Source organism: Hyla sarda, chromosome 1 (genome assembly GCF_029499605.1).
Source record: "Hyla sarda isolate aHylSar1 chromosome 1, aHylSar1.hap1, whole genome shotgun sequence".
NCBI lineage: Eukaryota > Metazoa > Chordata > Amphibia > Anura > Hylidae > Hyla > Hyla sarda.
The window spans coordinates 556,850,050-556,866,923 of NC_079189.1; the positions used below are offsets into that span (position 1 = coordinate 556,850,050).

Sequence of the window (16,874 nt, forward strand, 5' to 3'; positions counted from 1 at the left end):
ACCCATCTATCTACCTACCTGGCATCTACCTAATATGGGGGGAATTACCTACCTATCAACAACCAATCCCTACCCTTCCCCCTAAAACACTTACCTACAGCCTTTATAATATGCAGGGAACCAAAAGAGGAATTTTTTGGGACACTATGAGTAGGGGAAAGGTTGGGAATCTTCTGAAAAAGTGTAGAGCTTAAGATGTTTTTCTGACAGATTCTGTGGAGGCGTGTCATGCTTGGAAGGAGTCTTCATGGCAGTCTGAGCCAGATAGAAAATGAAAATAAAGAGAACCACTCCAAGAAGCCATTACTTGTGAGTCACTGGATGTAACTGGTCACTGGTATCTACCACTATATGGTTCCTGTATGGGAGATTTTGGTCTGTTTATATTGTTTTTTCTGAATCAGTATGGTGGTATTATCCAGTCACTATGTGGTGGTAATGGTAGTTGTCATGGTATGGCCCAGTTATTTATCCCTTGTATAGTGGTGTTATTGGTGATATTGGTCTGTGTATTTTTTTTTAGTAACAGTATGATACTATTTTTAGGTCACTGCAGTAGTAATATATTGTTTTGGTGTTGAGGTATTATTTTATGTTTCCATACCCCAACCCTTGAGAAAATCCTGTGTGCACCCTTGTGCGGTAATGTATACACTGTATGTATCGATTATCTTACAGCTTGCATATCTTTTTCAAATACAAGTGTCAGTAAGGGCCTCATGTTCGAGAACTGCTTAAAGGGGTACTCCGGTGCTTAGACATCTTATCCCTGATCGCGGGGGTCCCGCCGCTGGGGACCCCCGTGATCTTGCACGCAGCACCCCAGTTAAAATCAGTTCCCTGAGCATGTTTGCTCCGGTCTGATTACTGGCGACCACGGGGCAGGCGGGGTGTGACGTCACGCCTCCGCCCCTCAATGCAAGCCTATGGGAGGGGGCGTGGCAGCTGTCACGCCCCCTCCCATAGGCTTGCATTGAGGGGCGGAGTGTGATGTCCCCTTTGGATAGGGGATAAGATGTCTAAGCGCCGGAGTACCCCTTTGAGGCCTCACAAAGTCTAGATGCGCCTCTGCATTTACATTCCACTGCATATACCACTGCCTCCTGTATGACAATAAGCATGAGTTAGGGCAGCTAGGGTGGAACGAGTTCTCAAGAAAAAATAAAAACATGTACTCACATGCCATTGATCCCCCACTAGTGTCACTCCAATGGTGCCGGTCAGCGCTTTCTGTCCTCCTTCCTGACACATGGGGCAGGTCCCCTCTGCGGCCAGTGATTCTATGTTTTGGGACGGGGAACAGGAAATGTTGACAAAGGGGGGACAGACACAGTCAGAACAGCAGTGACACACACACTAAGCGGCTTCAAATGTAAAAGTCTTTCTCTGGGACACCTCTTTATCTTAGCAAGAACACTTGGTGAAATTCCTGTTCTTCTAGTTAGGTGATTGGAGGAGGTTGGCAGTAATGTCCAGGACAATAGGTTACTATAAGTAATGCGTCCTTGTGTAGAAAACGTTTTTAAAGAGTAGTAGGTAATATATTATGTATCCTATAAACAAGAATACAGAATACAGTGGTCCCTCAACATACGATGGTAATCCGTTCCAAATGGACCATCGTTTGTTGAAACCATCGTATGTTGAGGGATCTGTGCAATGTAAAGTATAGGACAGTGGTCTACAACCTGCGGACCTCCAGGTGTTGCAAAACTACAACACCCAGCATGCCCGGACAGCCAACGGCTGTCCGGGCATGCTGGGAGTTGTAGTTTTGCAACATCTGGAGGTCCGCAGGTTGAAGACCACTGGTATTGGAGGTTATACTCACCTTTCCCCGCCGCTCCGGACCATCACCGCTCGTCACCGCTGCTCTGGATGTCGCCTTCCTTCGCTGTCGCCACGTCCCCGTGGTGTCCCCGACGCTCCGGCAAGGCCTCTGCTTCCCCGGCATCCTCGCTCTCCATCGCCGCCATCACGTCCCTACGCATGCTGCTCCTATTGGATGACGGGACGGCGTGCGCAGCGACGTGATGATGACGATGGAGAGCGCCGGTGATGCAGGGGATCCCAAAGAGGACGCGCCGGAGCCCCGAGGACAGGTAAGTGATCGTCAGCAGACCACACGGGGCACCGTAAACGGCTATCCGGTGGCAGCTGAAGCAGTCTGCGCTGCCTGATAGCCGTTTATGCGATGGCCCCGACATACAAAAGCATCGTATGTTGATTCTGCCTTCAACATGTGATGGCGTCTGAGAGGCCATCGTATGTTGAAATGTTCGTATGTCAGGGCCATCGTAGGTCGGGGGGTCACTGTACTGGTATCTGATACAGGAGATGTGTCTAGTAGGGTAGTATTGCATTTCTACCTGCTCTGATTGGTTTCTGTATATTAGCACAAGCTCCCTAGGATACCATTGCATGTATGTATGATTGATTTCCATTACAAACAATAATTTCCCCAGTGAGAAGTACAAATAGTACCTGGTATTTCACTTTCCTATACTGAGGCAAACAAGTATTGAATAGAGGCATCCTGCACCCTCAAGATGTACGGCCCGCAGCTATCCATCTGTCGTCCCCATCAATAGGCCACATGACCTATTAACAAGCTGCCATAAAAATATAGTCTTGAACCTGAGAATAACCTGAAAACTAATCAGCTAAAAGAGTCCATGGGGAGCCCCTGAGAGCCGCGGTTACATAATCGCTATCTTCATGAAAAATGTAAGAATCTGGTGTAGTCTGCAGCCCGGTATTTCCTGGCAGTGATTACAGAGGGGTAGGCAGCCATCCATGTGCGATAATATAGGTGTTTCAATCACTTCCCAGCGTGAGTGACAGCTTTCCAGTATTTTGGGGTGACAGCGGGAATTCGATTCGCCATGTAGAGCTTATTTGTTCTCGGCTGCTACACTCCAAGTAAATTGCCTCGTGTCAGCTTTGATAAGTCATACTATTCATTTCATTTTTCCTTCATGTTTCTTCACTTGATATTCATAGAAAATAAGATGCGTTAAGATTACATCTATCAAATAATACATATTTAAGTGGCTGTAGTGGCACTTGGAACTGGAGAAAGTCTATTATTTTAAGCATTTGTTTTTCTACAACGTGAAACAGTTCTGTAAAACTTTAATATGTTCAATAGATACGCTGAATCATTGTATTACGTCATATGGCTATGTTCACGCGGAGGAAATTCTGTGATTCCGCTCAAATTCCATTCTGCACAGCTTGCTGCATATTTTTTGACGTTTTTGCAGTTTTGCAGCATTGGAGTAGAATTTCGGCAGAATTTCTGTGATCTCAAAATACAGAATTCTACCGAAATTCTAAGCTCCATTAACTACAATGGGATTCTGCCCAGAATTCAGCAATATTTCAAGACATGTTCAATGTTTTTGCAGAATCTGGAAAGCAGAAATTCCGCTATGTGAATGGGACATCACAATCCCCATTAGACACAATGGCCCTGATGTGTAGTTTTCTTTGTGGGTTTTAATTCCCCACAACTCTTTTCCACGGTATTTACTAAGGTTTCCCTACATTTTGCACTTTTCCCTACACTTTGCTTTAGTGCAAGTGTTTTTATTTTATTTTACTGTTGTCTCTGACCTTTCCCAGCATTCAATGTGGCCAGAGACAATGACCCTCATTTGCTAATAGTGTTGGGTTTGTATAAGTGTGAAATGTTGTTTCAGATTTGTAGGATTCCTCTCTGTTTACTATGGGGATTCACAGATTTACAAGTCGGAAAGTTTTTCTAACCAGCTTTTTCTAGGTGGAAATTTCCAGCCATTTAGTCACAGGATTTTCTGCGAATTCAATAGTAAATAGGTCATGTTGTAAAACCACGCCCCTTTACGGGCCGACCACGCCCCCTTTGTTACATACCATGCCCTTTTTTCAGCTTTTCACAATGCAATGTCTGGTTTGTCGTATTTTCCTGGCGCAGACACTGTAATATACGGTATACTGTGCCAACATAACTTGAAATAACCTGAAAAAGCCCCCTGGAGACCATGTGGTTTATGACATATCGTCTCTGACTGCATGGAATGCTGGGAAAGGTCAAAGACAACAGTAAAATAAGAAGCACTTGAAAACAGGACAAAGCGGTGCATGGAGTTAATAGAAGCATTTTACACATTATTATAACTTGACATCATGTGCTTAACCTCTTAACGACCATTAACATGTATACACGTCAATGTGCATGTGTATGGCGCGGGGTCCTGACTTCAGCCAGCACCATACCCGGCCGCTAATAGCCGAAATGCGGTCCGGCTGGCTATTAAAGGGGTACTCCGGTGGAAAACTTTTTTTTTTAAATCAACTGGTGCCAGAAAGTTAAACAGAATTGTAAATTACTTCTATTAAAAAATCTTAATCCTTCCAGTACATATTAGCTCCTGAATACTACAGAGGAAATTCCTTTCTTTTTGGAACACAGAGCTCTCTGCTTACATCATGACCACAGTGCTCTCTGCCAACATCTCTGTCCATTTTAAGAACTGTCCAGAGTAGGAGAAAATCCCCATTGCAAACATATGCTGCTCTGGACAGTTCCTAAAATGGACAGAGATGTCAGCAGAGAGCACTGTGTTCCAAAAAGAAAATAATTTCCTCTGTAGTATTCAGCAGCTAATAAGTACTGGAAGGATTAAGATTTTTTAATAGAAGTAATTTACAAATCTGTTTAACTTTCTGGCACCAGTTGATTTAAAAAAATAATAGTTTTCCACCGGAGTACCACTTTAACCCTATGTTATATGGAACTACTGTACATTGATTTTTATGAGGAATCTAATGATTCCTACTAAAAGTCCCCTAAGGGGATCAATAAAAAAAAATTTGAATAAATTAACCCCTTCCATATTAAAAGTTTAAATTACCCCCCTTTTCCCAAATTTTATATAAAAAATATGTCTATATAATAAAAATAAACATATTTGGTATCTTGTATTCTTGTATGGCACAATTGTCCAAACTCTTAAATACAACATTATTTATCATGCAAAGTGAAAAAAATTAGCCCTCATACCACCCTGTATGCGGAGAAATAAAAAAGTTATAGGGGTTAGAAGAGGACATTTTTAAGCATACTAATTTTTGTGCAAACAGTTCAAAATTTTCACCAGAAGTAAAACAAATCAAACCTTTATAAGTAGGATATCATTTTAATCGGATGGACCTACATAATAAAAATAAGGTGTCATTTTTACAGAAAGGTGCGCTGTGTGGAAATGGAAGCCCCCCAAAAGTACAAAATGGCGTTTTTTTTGTTTTTTTCTATTTTGTCCCACAAATATTTTTCTTTTTGGTTTTGTCGTAGATTTTTTGGTAAAAGTACAATTGGTGGCACAAAAAACAAGCCAGCAAAAGGGTCTGTAGGTGCCAAATTGAAAGGGTCGTGATTTTGAAAAGGTGAGGAGCAAAAAACGAAAGTGCAAAAACTGAAAAACCCTGAGTCCTTAAAGGGTTAAACCTGGTCCATTTTTTTTAATACAAATTCATTTGTATCCGTATTTATCGGCGTATAACACGCACTTTTTAGGCTAAAATTTTTAGCCTAAAGTCTGTGTGCGTGTTATACGCCGATACACCCCCAGGAAAGGCAGGGGGAGAGAGGCCGTCGCTGCCTGCTTCTCTCCCCCTGCCTTTCCTGGGGTCTAGAGCGCTGCTGTCGGCCCTATTCACCCCCTGGTTATCGGCGCCGCTGTCCGTTCTGTCCCCCTGACTATCGGTGCCGGCGCCGATAGCCAGGGGGAGAGAAGCAGCGCCGACAGCCAGGGGGAGAGAAGGGGCAGCAGCACCCATTGCCTCCCCCTATCCCCGGTGGCATAATTACCTGAGTCCGGTCCGCGCTGCTCCAGGCCTCCGTCGTGCGTCCCCGGCGTTATTGCTATGCGCTGAATGGCGCGGCGCATGACGTCAGAGCGCCGCGCCGTGCATAGCATCGACGCTGGGGACGCACGACGGAGGCCTGGAGCAGCGGGGACCGGACTCAGGTAATTATGCCACCGGGGATGGGGGAAGGCAACGGGGCAGCGGCGCCGGCAATGGGTGCCGCTGCCTCTTCTCTCCCCCTGGCTGTCGGCGCCGGCACCGATAGTCAGGGGGACAGAACGGGCAGCGGCGCCGATAACCAGGGGGTGAAAAGGGCCGACAGCAGCGCTCTAGACCCCAGGAAAGGCAGGGGGAGAGAAGCGGGCAGCGACGGCCTCTCTCCCCCTGCCTTTCCTGGGGGTATATCGGGGTATACACGCGCACACATGCACCCTCATTTTTTCATGGATATTTGGGTAAAAAACTTTTTTTACCCAAATATCCTTGGTAAAATGAGGGTGCGTGTTATAGGCCGGTGCGTGGTATACCCCGATAAATACGGTACTTAGAAATACCCCCTTTACTTAGACTTTCATGGAAACTGGTTGAAAACATTAAGGGGGAGATTTATCAAAACCTGTCCAGAGGAAAAGTTGCTGAGTTTCCCATAGCAACCAATCAGATCGCTTCTTTCATTTTTGAAAAGGCCCATAAGAATTGAAAGAAGCGATCTGATTGGTTGCTATGGGCAACTCAGCAACTTTTCCTCTGGACAGGATTTGATAAATCTTGCCCATAAAGTCTAATTAGTCTGACAAAGTAGGCTTAGGATTCTTAACACTATGGCATGATTGAGCTGCTTTGCATATGTTTTCTTCCCAGCATTCCCAGTGAAGTTCTAAAGGCCTATCTCCTCAAGGAGAAACATTATCCCTCTGACCCACATTGTCAGGCCTCTCACCAGCCAAGTCAACAACCAGCATTTTACTAAAGATGGGCAATCACCCTAAAACTGCTGACTGCAGAGGGGTATTCTTCTCCTCTGAAAGATTTATGGCTGGGCGGTATACCGGTTCATACCGAATACCAACATTTTTGTGCTGCACGATATGAATTTCAACCCATACCGCAATACCGGTTTGGCCCCTCCCCCTCAGTAATGAATGAATTATCAGCCCAGCGGAACTAATCATATGTGACCCACGAGCGCTGTTCTGCCCCCCTCAATTAATTATCAGCCCAGCGCTACTACTGTCCGGGCATGCTGGGAGTTGTAGTTTTGCAATATTTGGAGGTCCGCAGATTGCAAACCACTGCTCTATACTGTATCCCTATGCCCAGGCTGCAAAAGGTAAACAAAATAAACTTTAACTCACCTTTCCAGTCAGTCCGGACTTGCTTCCCAGGGAATGGAACGTCGGCAGCCGTCAGCCTATCACCGGCCGCAGCGATGTTCCGCCTCGGCCGGTGATAGGTTGAGCCCACTGTCATGTAAGAAGCCGGCTTCTTACATGACAGTGGGCTCAGCCTATCACCGGCCGAGGCGGAACATTGCTGCGGCCGGTGATAGGCTGCCGGCTACCGACGTTCACGTCCCCAGTGTAAGGCCGACGTCGGAACGTGAGTTAGTTTATTTTGTTTACCTTTTGCAGCCCGGACATAGGGATACCACATAGGGATACCGCACAGTATAGAGAGTGTCAGCGCCGGCGGCCGCAAAGAACAGTATGAAGAGGAAAGCAGCGCTTGCGGGTGACGTGAGTAGTACCCTGATGGGGACAGTGCAGCGCTGGGCTAATAATTAATTTTGGGGGAGGGGGGGGGGAATACCGTTATATACCGTGGAACCGCCTTAAGTTACAAAAATACCGCGATACACCATACCACCCAGCCCTACTTGGCATACATTCCCAGTCAGCTTCTAAGGCCAGATTCACATGGCAGAATTACTGCACTGAATCTGTATAGAATTCTGCATGAAAATTCTGCATTAATTCACAACCAATACTGTTCAATGAAATTCCTGCAACGGAAATTCTGCTGTGTTAATGGCATCCACAAAAACATTGAACCTGTTAAATGCTTTTGCAGATTCCACTTGGAAATGCATTGCTGTCTATGAGACAATTCCAAGCATGTTCTGCCTACGCTCCGCTGTCTGTGAAATGTCTGCGCAAAAATTTTCCATGCAGACATTCCACCGTGTGAACATAGCCTAAGACTGAAACACTGATAATAATGGAAAGCTACCTGAAAAAGTCGTGTGATAGAGCTGTTTTGCATATCCTTACTTCCCAGCGGAATGCTAATAGCCTATAGATCTTCACACACAGTTATGGCCAGGGGCATAAGTATAGGGGTTGCAGAGGTAGTAGTCACACCGGACCCTGGTGTCTAATGGGGCCCAAAGGCACCTCTACCCATTAAGGCTGCGTTCACATCATGATTTCTCCATCCAACTTGAGTACACGATTTTTTAACTTAAAATCATATAAAATCATATATATAAAGTCGGATCCATTGACCTCCACTAAAGGGGTTCTCCACTGCCCTGTCTTCCGGAGCTCAGCTCGCAGTGTCCGGAAGTTTATTACTCCATACGCTGTGTGCGGGCTTCCGTGTTCGAGGCCGCCCCCTCGTGATGTCACACCCGCCCCCTCGTGACATCACGCCTGCCCGCCCCCTCAATTAAAGTCTATGGGAAGGGGGCGCGGTCGCTGTCACGCCCCCTTCCCATTGACTTTCGTGTAGGGGGCGGGTGAGCGTGACATCACGAGGGGGCGGCCTCGAACACAGAAGCCCGCACACAGCGTCCGGAGTAATAAACTTCCGGAACGATGCGAGCGGAGCTCCAGAAGACAGGGCAGTGGAGAACCCCTTTAAAAAATCGGATCAATTACACACATCCGATTTGATCCGCATCCGATTTCACACGATTTTTGTTCGGGTCTGAATTCGGGTTTGACCACGATTTCAGACCTGAACAAAAATCGTGTGAGATCGGATACGGATCAAATCGGATGTGTGTAATGGATACGATTTTTTAATGGAGGTCAATGGAGCCGACTTTATATGCGATTTCATACGATTTTAAGTTATAAAATCGTTTACTCAAGTCGGATGGAGAAATCGTGATGTGAATGCAGCCTAGAAGTATTATAAAGAGCACATGGTAGACATAGGGCCCTGTTACAGATTTGCATTGGGGCCCAGAAGCTACAAGTTCTGCCTCTGGTTTTGGTGCTTTCCTCAAGGAGAAACCTTATGTCTTTGACCCACTATGGTCTGGAAATTTGAAAAAAGAAAAAAGGTGATGCAAATAGTTGAAAATAGTTACAGTGTAAGTCCCCGGCCAACATGATGTTGAATGTCCCGATAAATAGAAATGTACTGCCGGTCATTAATTTCCATCTATGTTGTTTTTTCACAGTACAAGCAAGTGGAACAGTACATGTCATTTCATAAGCTGCCTTCTGACATGCGACAGAAGATACATGACTATTACGAGCACAGGTACCAAGGGAAGATCTTCGATGAAGACAACATTCTCAGTGAGCTGAATGATCCTCTAAGGGAGGTAAGTGCACAGCAGTCCATGCACATGGACCTATTCACTGTGTATCAAATAGTATAAAGGAATTGTTCTTAATCATTCTTCCATAATCCAGGGCAGTGGTCTCCAAACTAAATATGTTGCAAAACTACAACCCCCAGCATGCCGGGACAGCCAACGGCTGTCCGGGCATCCTGGGAGTTGTAGTTTTGCAACATCTTTAGGGCCACAATTTGAAGACCACTGCAATTTTATGCAGCGTATTCTCCAATGAGCAGACACACAGGTCTTTCCCGCCGCAGCCCTGTGCGTGAAGTGAGGTTTGGAGGCGGAGCCGTGCAAGACAGTCACATGGGCGTGCTCGGCCCGCCTCCAAACCTCACTGCACACACAGGGCTGCGGCGGGAAAGCCCTGTGTGTCTGCTCATAGGAGAATATGATTATGCGCAACGTGAAATACATTGCGTATACACAATGTATTACCCCATCCCAATATAAGGGTGCGTCCACACGTACGTTGTGTATACACGATGTATGACCCCCATCCCAATATAAGGGTGCGTTCACACGTACGTATTTTCTGCTGCAGATTTGCTTCAGCAGATTTTGCTGCCCATTGAAGTCACTGAGCAGGAAAATCTGCAGGAGCAAATCTTCATCAGAAAATATGCACATTTTGTGGCCAATTTTTCCGAACATATTTTTACCGTGGTTTTTGGTGAGTAGCAAAAGCTGTAGCCCAAAAACATTGCTGTTTGTGATAAGGACACATTAACCTCTTAAGGACGCAGGGCATACCTGTACACCTGTCCTGGTATTTAAAACGGGGTAATGCCGTGACCCTGCATCATACCGGGTTGGTCCCGGCGGCTTATGATAGCCAGGACCCTGGGCTAATAGCATGCGGCACAGATCGTTGTGCCGCACGCTATAAACACTTCAAAGTTGATCGCCGCGTCTAAACCGAAAGTAAAAGCTTCCCGACAGCTCAGTCGGGCTGATCGGGAATATCGCGGAGGCCCCCTTACCTTGCTCTGTCGTGTCCGATCGGCGTTTTATGCTCCAAGTCTGAGCTACAGGCTTGAGCAATCAACCCCCTATTACGCTGATCCATGCAAAGCTATGGCTTTGCAGGGATCAGGGTAATAGACCAGTGTATGCAGTGTTATAACTCCCTATCGGAGCTAAAACACTGCAAAAAAAAAAAGTGGAAAAAAAAAAGTTAATAAAGGTCATTTAACCCCTTCCCTAATAAAAGTTTTAATCACCCCCTTTTCCCATAAAAAAAACTGTGTAAATTGAAATAAACATAAACATATGTGGTATTGCCGCGTGCGTAAATATCCGAACTATAAAAATATATAATTAATTAAACCACACGGTCAATTGCGTACGCGCAAAAAAATCCCAAATTCCAAAAGAGCGTATTTTTGGTCACTTTTTATATAATAAAAAATGAATAAAAAGCTATCAAAAAGTCCGATCAATACAAAAATTGTACCGATAAAAACTTCAGAACACGGCGCAAAAAAATTGTCCCCATACAGGTCTGTACGCGGAAAAATAAAAAAGTTATAGGGGTCAAAACATGAGAATTTTTTACGTATACATTTTCCTGCATGTACAGTGGTCCCTCAAGATACGATGGTAATTCGTTCCAAACGACCCATCGTTTGTTGAATCCATTGTATGTTGAGGGATTCGTGCAATGTAAAGTATAGGAAGTTATACTCATCTGTCCCCGCCGCTCCGGACCGCGTCCTCACCGCTCCCGATGCTGTCCCAGGGGCTCACGCTGCTGTCCCGCTGCTCCGGCGTCTCCTTCGGGATCCTCCGGCTTTTTCCGCATCTTCTCCGGTGTCCGGGCCTCGCTTTCAGGTGTCGTTATTACGTTGCGGCGCCGGGACGGCTTGCGCAGGACGTAATAACGACGCCAGAAAGTGAGGCCCGGACCCCGGAGAAGATGCAGAAAACGCGGGAGGATCGCGAAGTGGACCCGGAGCAGCGGGGATAGGTAAGTGAACCTGTTCGGGATGCTTAAACTGCTATCCGACAGCAGCTTAAGCATTTTGCGCTGTCGGATAGCAGTTAATGTGTTGGGACCGACATATAAAAGCATCGTATGTTGATGCTGACATCGACATGCGATGACCTCTGAGAGGCCATCGTATGTCGATTTTATCATATGTCGGGGCCATCGCATGTCGGGGGGTTACTGTAGTTATGATTTTTTTTCAGAAGTACGACAAAATCAAACCTATATAAGTAGGGTATCATTTTAACTGTATGGACCTACAGAATAAAGATAAGGTGACATTTTTACTGAAAAATGCACTATGTAGAAACAGAAGCCCCCAAAATTTACAAAATGACATTTTGTCTTCAATTTTGTCGCACAATGAATTTTTTTCCCGTTTCGCCGTGGATTTTTTGGTAAAATGATGAATGTCACTACAAAGTTGAATTGGTGGCACAAAAAATAAGCCATCATATGGAATTTTATGTGCAAAATTGAAAGTGTTATGATTTTTAGAATGCGATGAGGAAAAAATGAAAATGCAAAAACGGAAAAACACTGAGTCCTTAAGGGATTAAAATTAGTTTCAAACACAGTGGTATTTAGGGTCATATTTTGGACCATAAGGGTATGTTCACATGGTGAATGATTCAATGGTATTCAGCTGCACTGTGCAGATGTGGGGAATTTCGGTGGCAGATATTTCTGCCGCGGAAATCCCGATTCAGGCATCCACAGAAAACTTGTCTATTCTTTCTGTGGATGCCGGAATAGGGATCTGTCTATTCTTTTTGTGGATTCAGCTCGGAAGTGCATTGCCGTCTATGAGACAGCACATTTTCGAGTGGTCCTAACGCCCGCCAGATTATTCAAATGTGTGGAATGTCCGTCTGTGTTTGCCAGGTGGACATTCCGCACATTTTAGGCCGTGTGAATTTGGCCTTCATTCAATTTTGTTAAAACGAATGGGAAAAATATGTTTTTTTACAGCCAAAAAAAACTGACAAAAAATAAATAAAATCTGTGCCTGGTTTATATAATTTCGCTATATGTGTTCAAATGATTGATACTGTAAAAAAACATCACACAGTAGCACAAGAACTGGTCTTACAATATTACATGCAAAATTGTTATAAAACTACCATACAGTGGTGAAATAATACTTCTATAGAAAGTGCAAATACTGTAATGCTACAATTCTGTGCAAACATAATAATGCTATAAAATTTTCTAATAACACCACCATAAAATTAACTATTAATAATGCCACAGATACGCTCCTTCATACCATTACAAAGCTCAAATAATACTACATCATAGTGCTCATACAAAATGCTGCTATTACAATGCTGCTGCTAAACAGATAATAAAATCATACATGTCCACATAACAGTGAAATACAGTGACAAAAAAGCCCTGAATTGTAAGAACTAATAATGGCGATAAAGTGCTGCTAGAAATAATGGCATCATTCAGTGCTCACATTATAGAACTTAAAGGAAATCTGTCATAGGTGTCACCTGCACTAACTTGTGAGTACATACAGGTAGCGCAGGTGACAATGAAGACAACGGTACTTACCTTGTCCCGTTCCATGCTGTCATTCTCCGGCAATCGGGCAGATTGATATATATAATTTTGTCTGAAAGATTCCAGGATAACTTATCATTTATTCATGTAAATCTTTGCTCATTCTTGGCTAAGTAGTCAAGTGGGTGATGCTAATCAGTCACTGACAGCCATGTCTGTATAAGTATGTGTATATAGAGAGCTGTCAGTCACTGATTAGCACCAGCCACTTGACTACTAGGCCAGAATGAGCAAAGATTTTTATGAATAAATGACAAGTTATCCTGGAACCTTTCAGACAAAACAATTTATCAATCTCCTCAGCTCCTCCTGCTCTATAGAGTAGATTGAACAGCATTTAAATGTAAAAGGTTCCCTTTAAATTATAAATAATGGTTACCTGCAGCTACCAGACTGCTATATTATGGAGTTCAGTGTGCAGTACAATACACTAGGCATTAGTTAAATTAACACTAACCTTTTATGCAAGTCTTTTCCCTGAAGTCCCATGCAAGTTTACGCACTTCCGGTACAACTCCTGATCACTTTACTCTTGGGCTGCAGAGATTGCCTAGGACTTTTAAACATCCTGCTGGTGCAAAGAATAGTAAGTGTGGGGGATGGGATATGAGGACAGGATATGGAGACGAGATATGAGGATGGGATATGTGGACAAGATATGAAGACGGGATATAAGGTCGAGATATAAGGTCCTGATATAAGGACAGGATATGAGGATGAGATATAAGGACAGGATATGAGGATGGGATATGGGGACTAGATATGGGAACGGGATATAAGGACATGATATGTGGACGAGATTCCAGGGCCAGCGTCACCTATAGACAAATGAGGCAGGCACCTAGAGCGCCCTCTTGAAGGTGGGCGCCACTCTGCTCTGCGCCTGCCGCAAGTTACTGCTAACTAATACCCCCTCCCCCCTTCTACCGCTATCAGAGCACTCAGCGTGGCAAGGCAGATGGCATTACTGCTCTGCCTCATGAATACACAGAACATGCTGGCCCTTTAAAAATTTGGCGTGGTCCGGAAACGTCAGGGGCTGCTGGGATAGAAGTGCCCCGTGCAGGCACGTACGTCTGTTCCTAGCGCCTAACGTTTCCCTGTCTCCGCCCTCGTTCCTTCCCCGGACCCCGGCTGTGCTGCTGAAAAAGCCAACTCTGTCCACAGAGCAGCGCCGGTCCAGCGATCTCCGTTGCCTCCATTACATTTTCGGCAGGAGGTGAGGAGACCTAGGATCCGGGTTTGTTGCGGTGCATCACCCCAGTAGTAAGGTGATTACATTAAGGAGGAGGTTTGTTACAGTGTGTCACCCCAGTAGTAAGGTAATTACATAAGGAGAGGGTTTGTTACAGTGTGTCACCCCAGTAGTAAGGAGATTACATGAGGAGGGGGTTTGTTACAGTGTGTCACCCCCGTGGTAAGAATATTACATAAGGAGGGGGTTTGTTACAGTGTGTCACCCCAGTAGTAAGGTAATTACATAAGGAGAGGGTTTGTTGCAGTGTGTCACCCCAGTAGTAAGGAGATTACATGAGGAGGAGGAGGTTTGTTACAGTGTGTCACCCCCCGTAGTAAGGAGATTACATGAAGAGGAGGTTTGTTGCAGTGCGTCACCCCAGTAGTAAGGTGATTACATTAGGAGGTTTGTTACAGTGTGTCACCCCAGTAGTAAGGTAATTACATAAGGAGAGGGTTTGTTGCAGTGTGTCACCCCAGTAGTAAGGAGATTACATGAGGAGGTGGAGGTTTGTTACAGTGTGTCACCCCCCGTAGTAAGGAGAATACATGAGGAGGAGGTTTGTTGCAGAGAGTCACCCCAGTAGTAAGGTGATTACATGAGGAGGTTTGTTACAGTGTGTCACCCCAGTAGTAAGGTAATTACATAAGGAGAGGGTTTGTTGCAGTGTGTCACCCCAGTAGTAAGGTAATTACATAAGGAGAGGGTTTGTTGCAGTGTGTCACCCCAGTAGTAAGGAGATTTTATGAGGAGGAGGTTTGTTGCAGTGTGTCAGCCAAGTAGTAAGGAGGTTTTGCCTTGGGCGGCAAATATCCTTGCACCAGCCCTGGACGAGATATGAGGATGGGATATGAAGACCGGATATGAGGATGGGATATGAAGACCGGATACGAGGACGGGATATGAAGACCAGATATGAGGACGGGATATGAAGACTGGATACGAGGACGGGATATGAAGACCAGATATGAGGACGGGATATGAAGACTGGATACGAGGACGGGATATGAAGACTGGATATTAGGATGGGCTATGAGGACAGGATATGAGGATGGGATATGAAGACCGGATATAAGGACAGGATATGAGGATGGGATATAAGGACATGATATGTGGACGAGATATGAGGACGGAATATGAAGTTTGGATATAAAGACAGGAAATGAGGTCAGGATATAAAAAAAGGCTATGAGGTCAATAGTATCATTGTTGCTTTTCCTCTCCCATAAGGTTTAGGTAGAAAGACCGGGAAATGCTTGGTACTCTGCTAGTGCAGGTATAAAGGTGTAAGAAAGCACCTACTGACCAGCACAATACTGCTCCTGTGTAAAAAAGGTTTATGACAGCAATTATAAGTTCAGAAATATTAAAAGGATCGTAGTGCATTAGAGAGCATCCAGACCAGCAATGAGCCTATCACCGGGCGGATTAGTGCAAATCCTTCACACAAAACTAGCCTGTCATAACGCTTCCGGCGTCCGGCCTGATGAGCTCTGCGGCTTGTTAAATTAGAAAAGGCCATTATCCTCTGTGAAAGGTTATATTTCATGTGGTCCATAGGCCTTTATGTTTTACCACCCCCTTAATGTGAAAGATAAACCGTCTTGTCTCTGACGGCAACGGACTGAGCCGTTCTTCTCCGCACAGTCAACCCTAAATCACCCTACTGTTCCCAGGCAGCTGTTCTTATAGCAGGTAGATTGGCTCGGCCGACTTTTATCATTATTCACTGTACTGACTATTTGCAAAGCCCCGGATTAATGTTTAGGAATCCTCCTGCATCCAATTTGTTCTTTTTTTTTTATCTTCTAAAGTGTAATCCATTTTACTTTTACCATTTGGGATAAGATAAGGCCCAAAAAATGAGTATAAGAAAGATTAATAATGTGCAGGACTTCAGCATATTTGTGTTTGTCATAGACGCAAGCGCATGACAGACTGAATTATCGAAATACGGCATCAAGACAAAGCAGTCTCCCGGTGCCGGCAATGGATTGACTGAGTTATTCAGCTGCAGATGGGAAGAGCTCACATATGTTCCATTATCTGTCATACATCACGTTTGGAGAAGACATAGGAGAAGGATATGTTTTCTGGCAGCTCTCCACGGCATGATTTGTGTCGCCGGTTTCTTTTATGCCGCCTTTGTAGATGCAATTGGATTACTGTCTGCGACTCCTCCTTTCCTCAATGCAAATCCAATGATTTATTTTTTATTTTTTATACAGACAGGAAATGCAGAATTGAATGAAGATGTAAACAGGACAATATTACAGTGACCTAAGATTAAGGTCTTTGCATTGTACTAGGACTGGGTTACCAAACCAGTGTAACTTCAGCTGTTGCATAACGACAACTCCCAGCATGCTGGGAGTTGTCATTTTGAAACAGCTGGAGGTTCCCTGGTTGGGAAACACTGTACTAGAAGAATTCCAGAGCTGAAAACAGGCTGGAACGACAAGAGAATATTTGGTCATGTGAAATTTATATGACCATATAATACTGCAATACATAGAGGGATATGGGGTCGGGAAATGAGGTTGGGATATGAGGTCGGGATAAGAGGACGGGATATAAGGTTGGGATATAAGGTCAAGTTATGAGGATGGGATATGAGGACGGGATATGATGTTGGGATATGAGGA

The 16,874-nt window shown here is 44.7% G+C and overlaps 1 protein-coding gene across 2 annotated transcripts in view; it reads left to right on the forward strand.

Annotated features, from left to right (window-relative positions):
- Positions 1 to 16,874, forward strand: part of HCN1 (hyperpolarization activated cyclic nucleotide gated potassium channel 1) — a 437,731-nt gene that overhangs the window by 380,016 nt on the left and 40,841 nt on the right. For both annotated transcript variants that reach the window (XM_056542019.1, XM_056542027.1), the window contains exon 5: positions 9,263 to 9,409. In XM_056542019.1, coding sequence (XP_056397994.1) covers positions 9,263 to 9,409 — 147 coding nt within the window. The remainder of the gene's footprint in view (positions 1 to 9,262; positions 9,410 to 16,874) is intronic.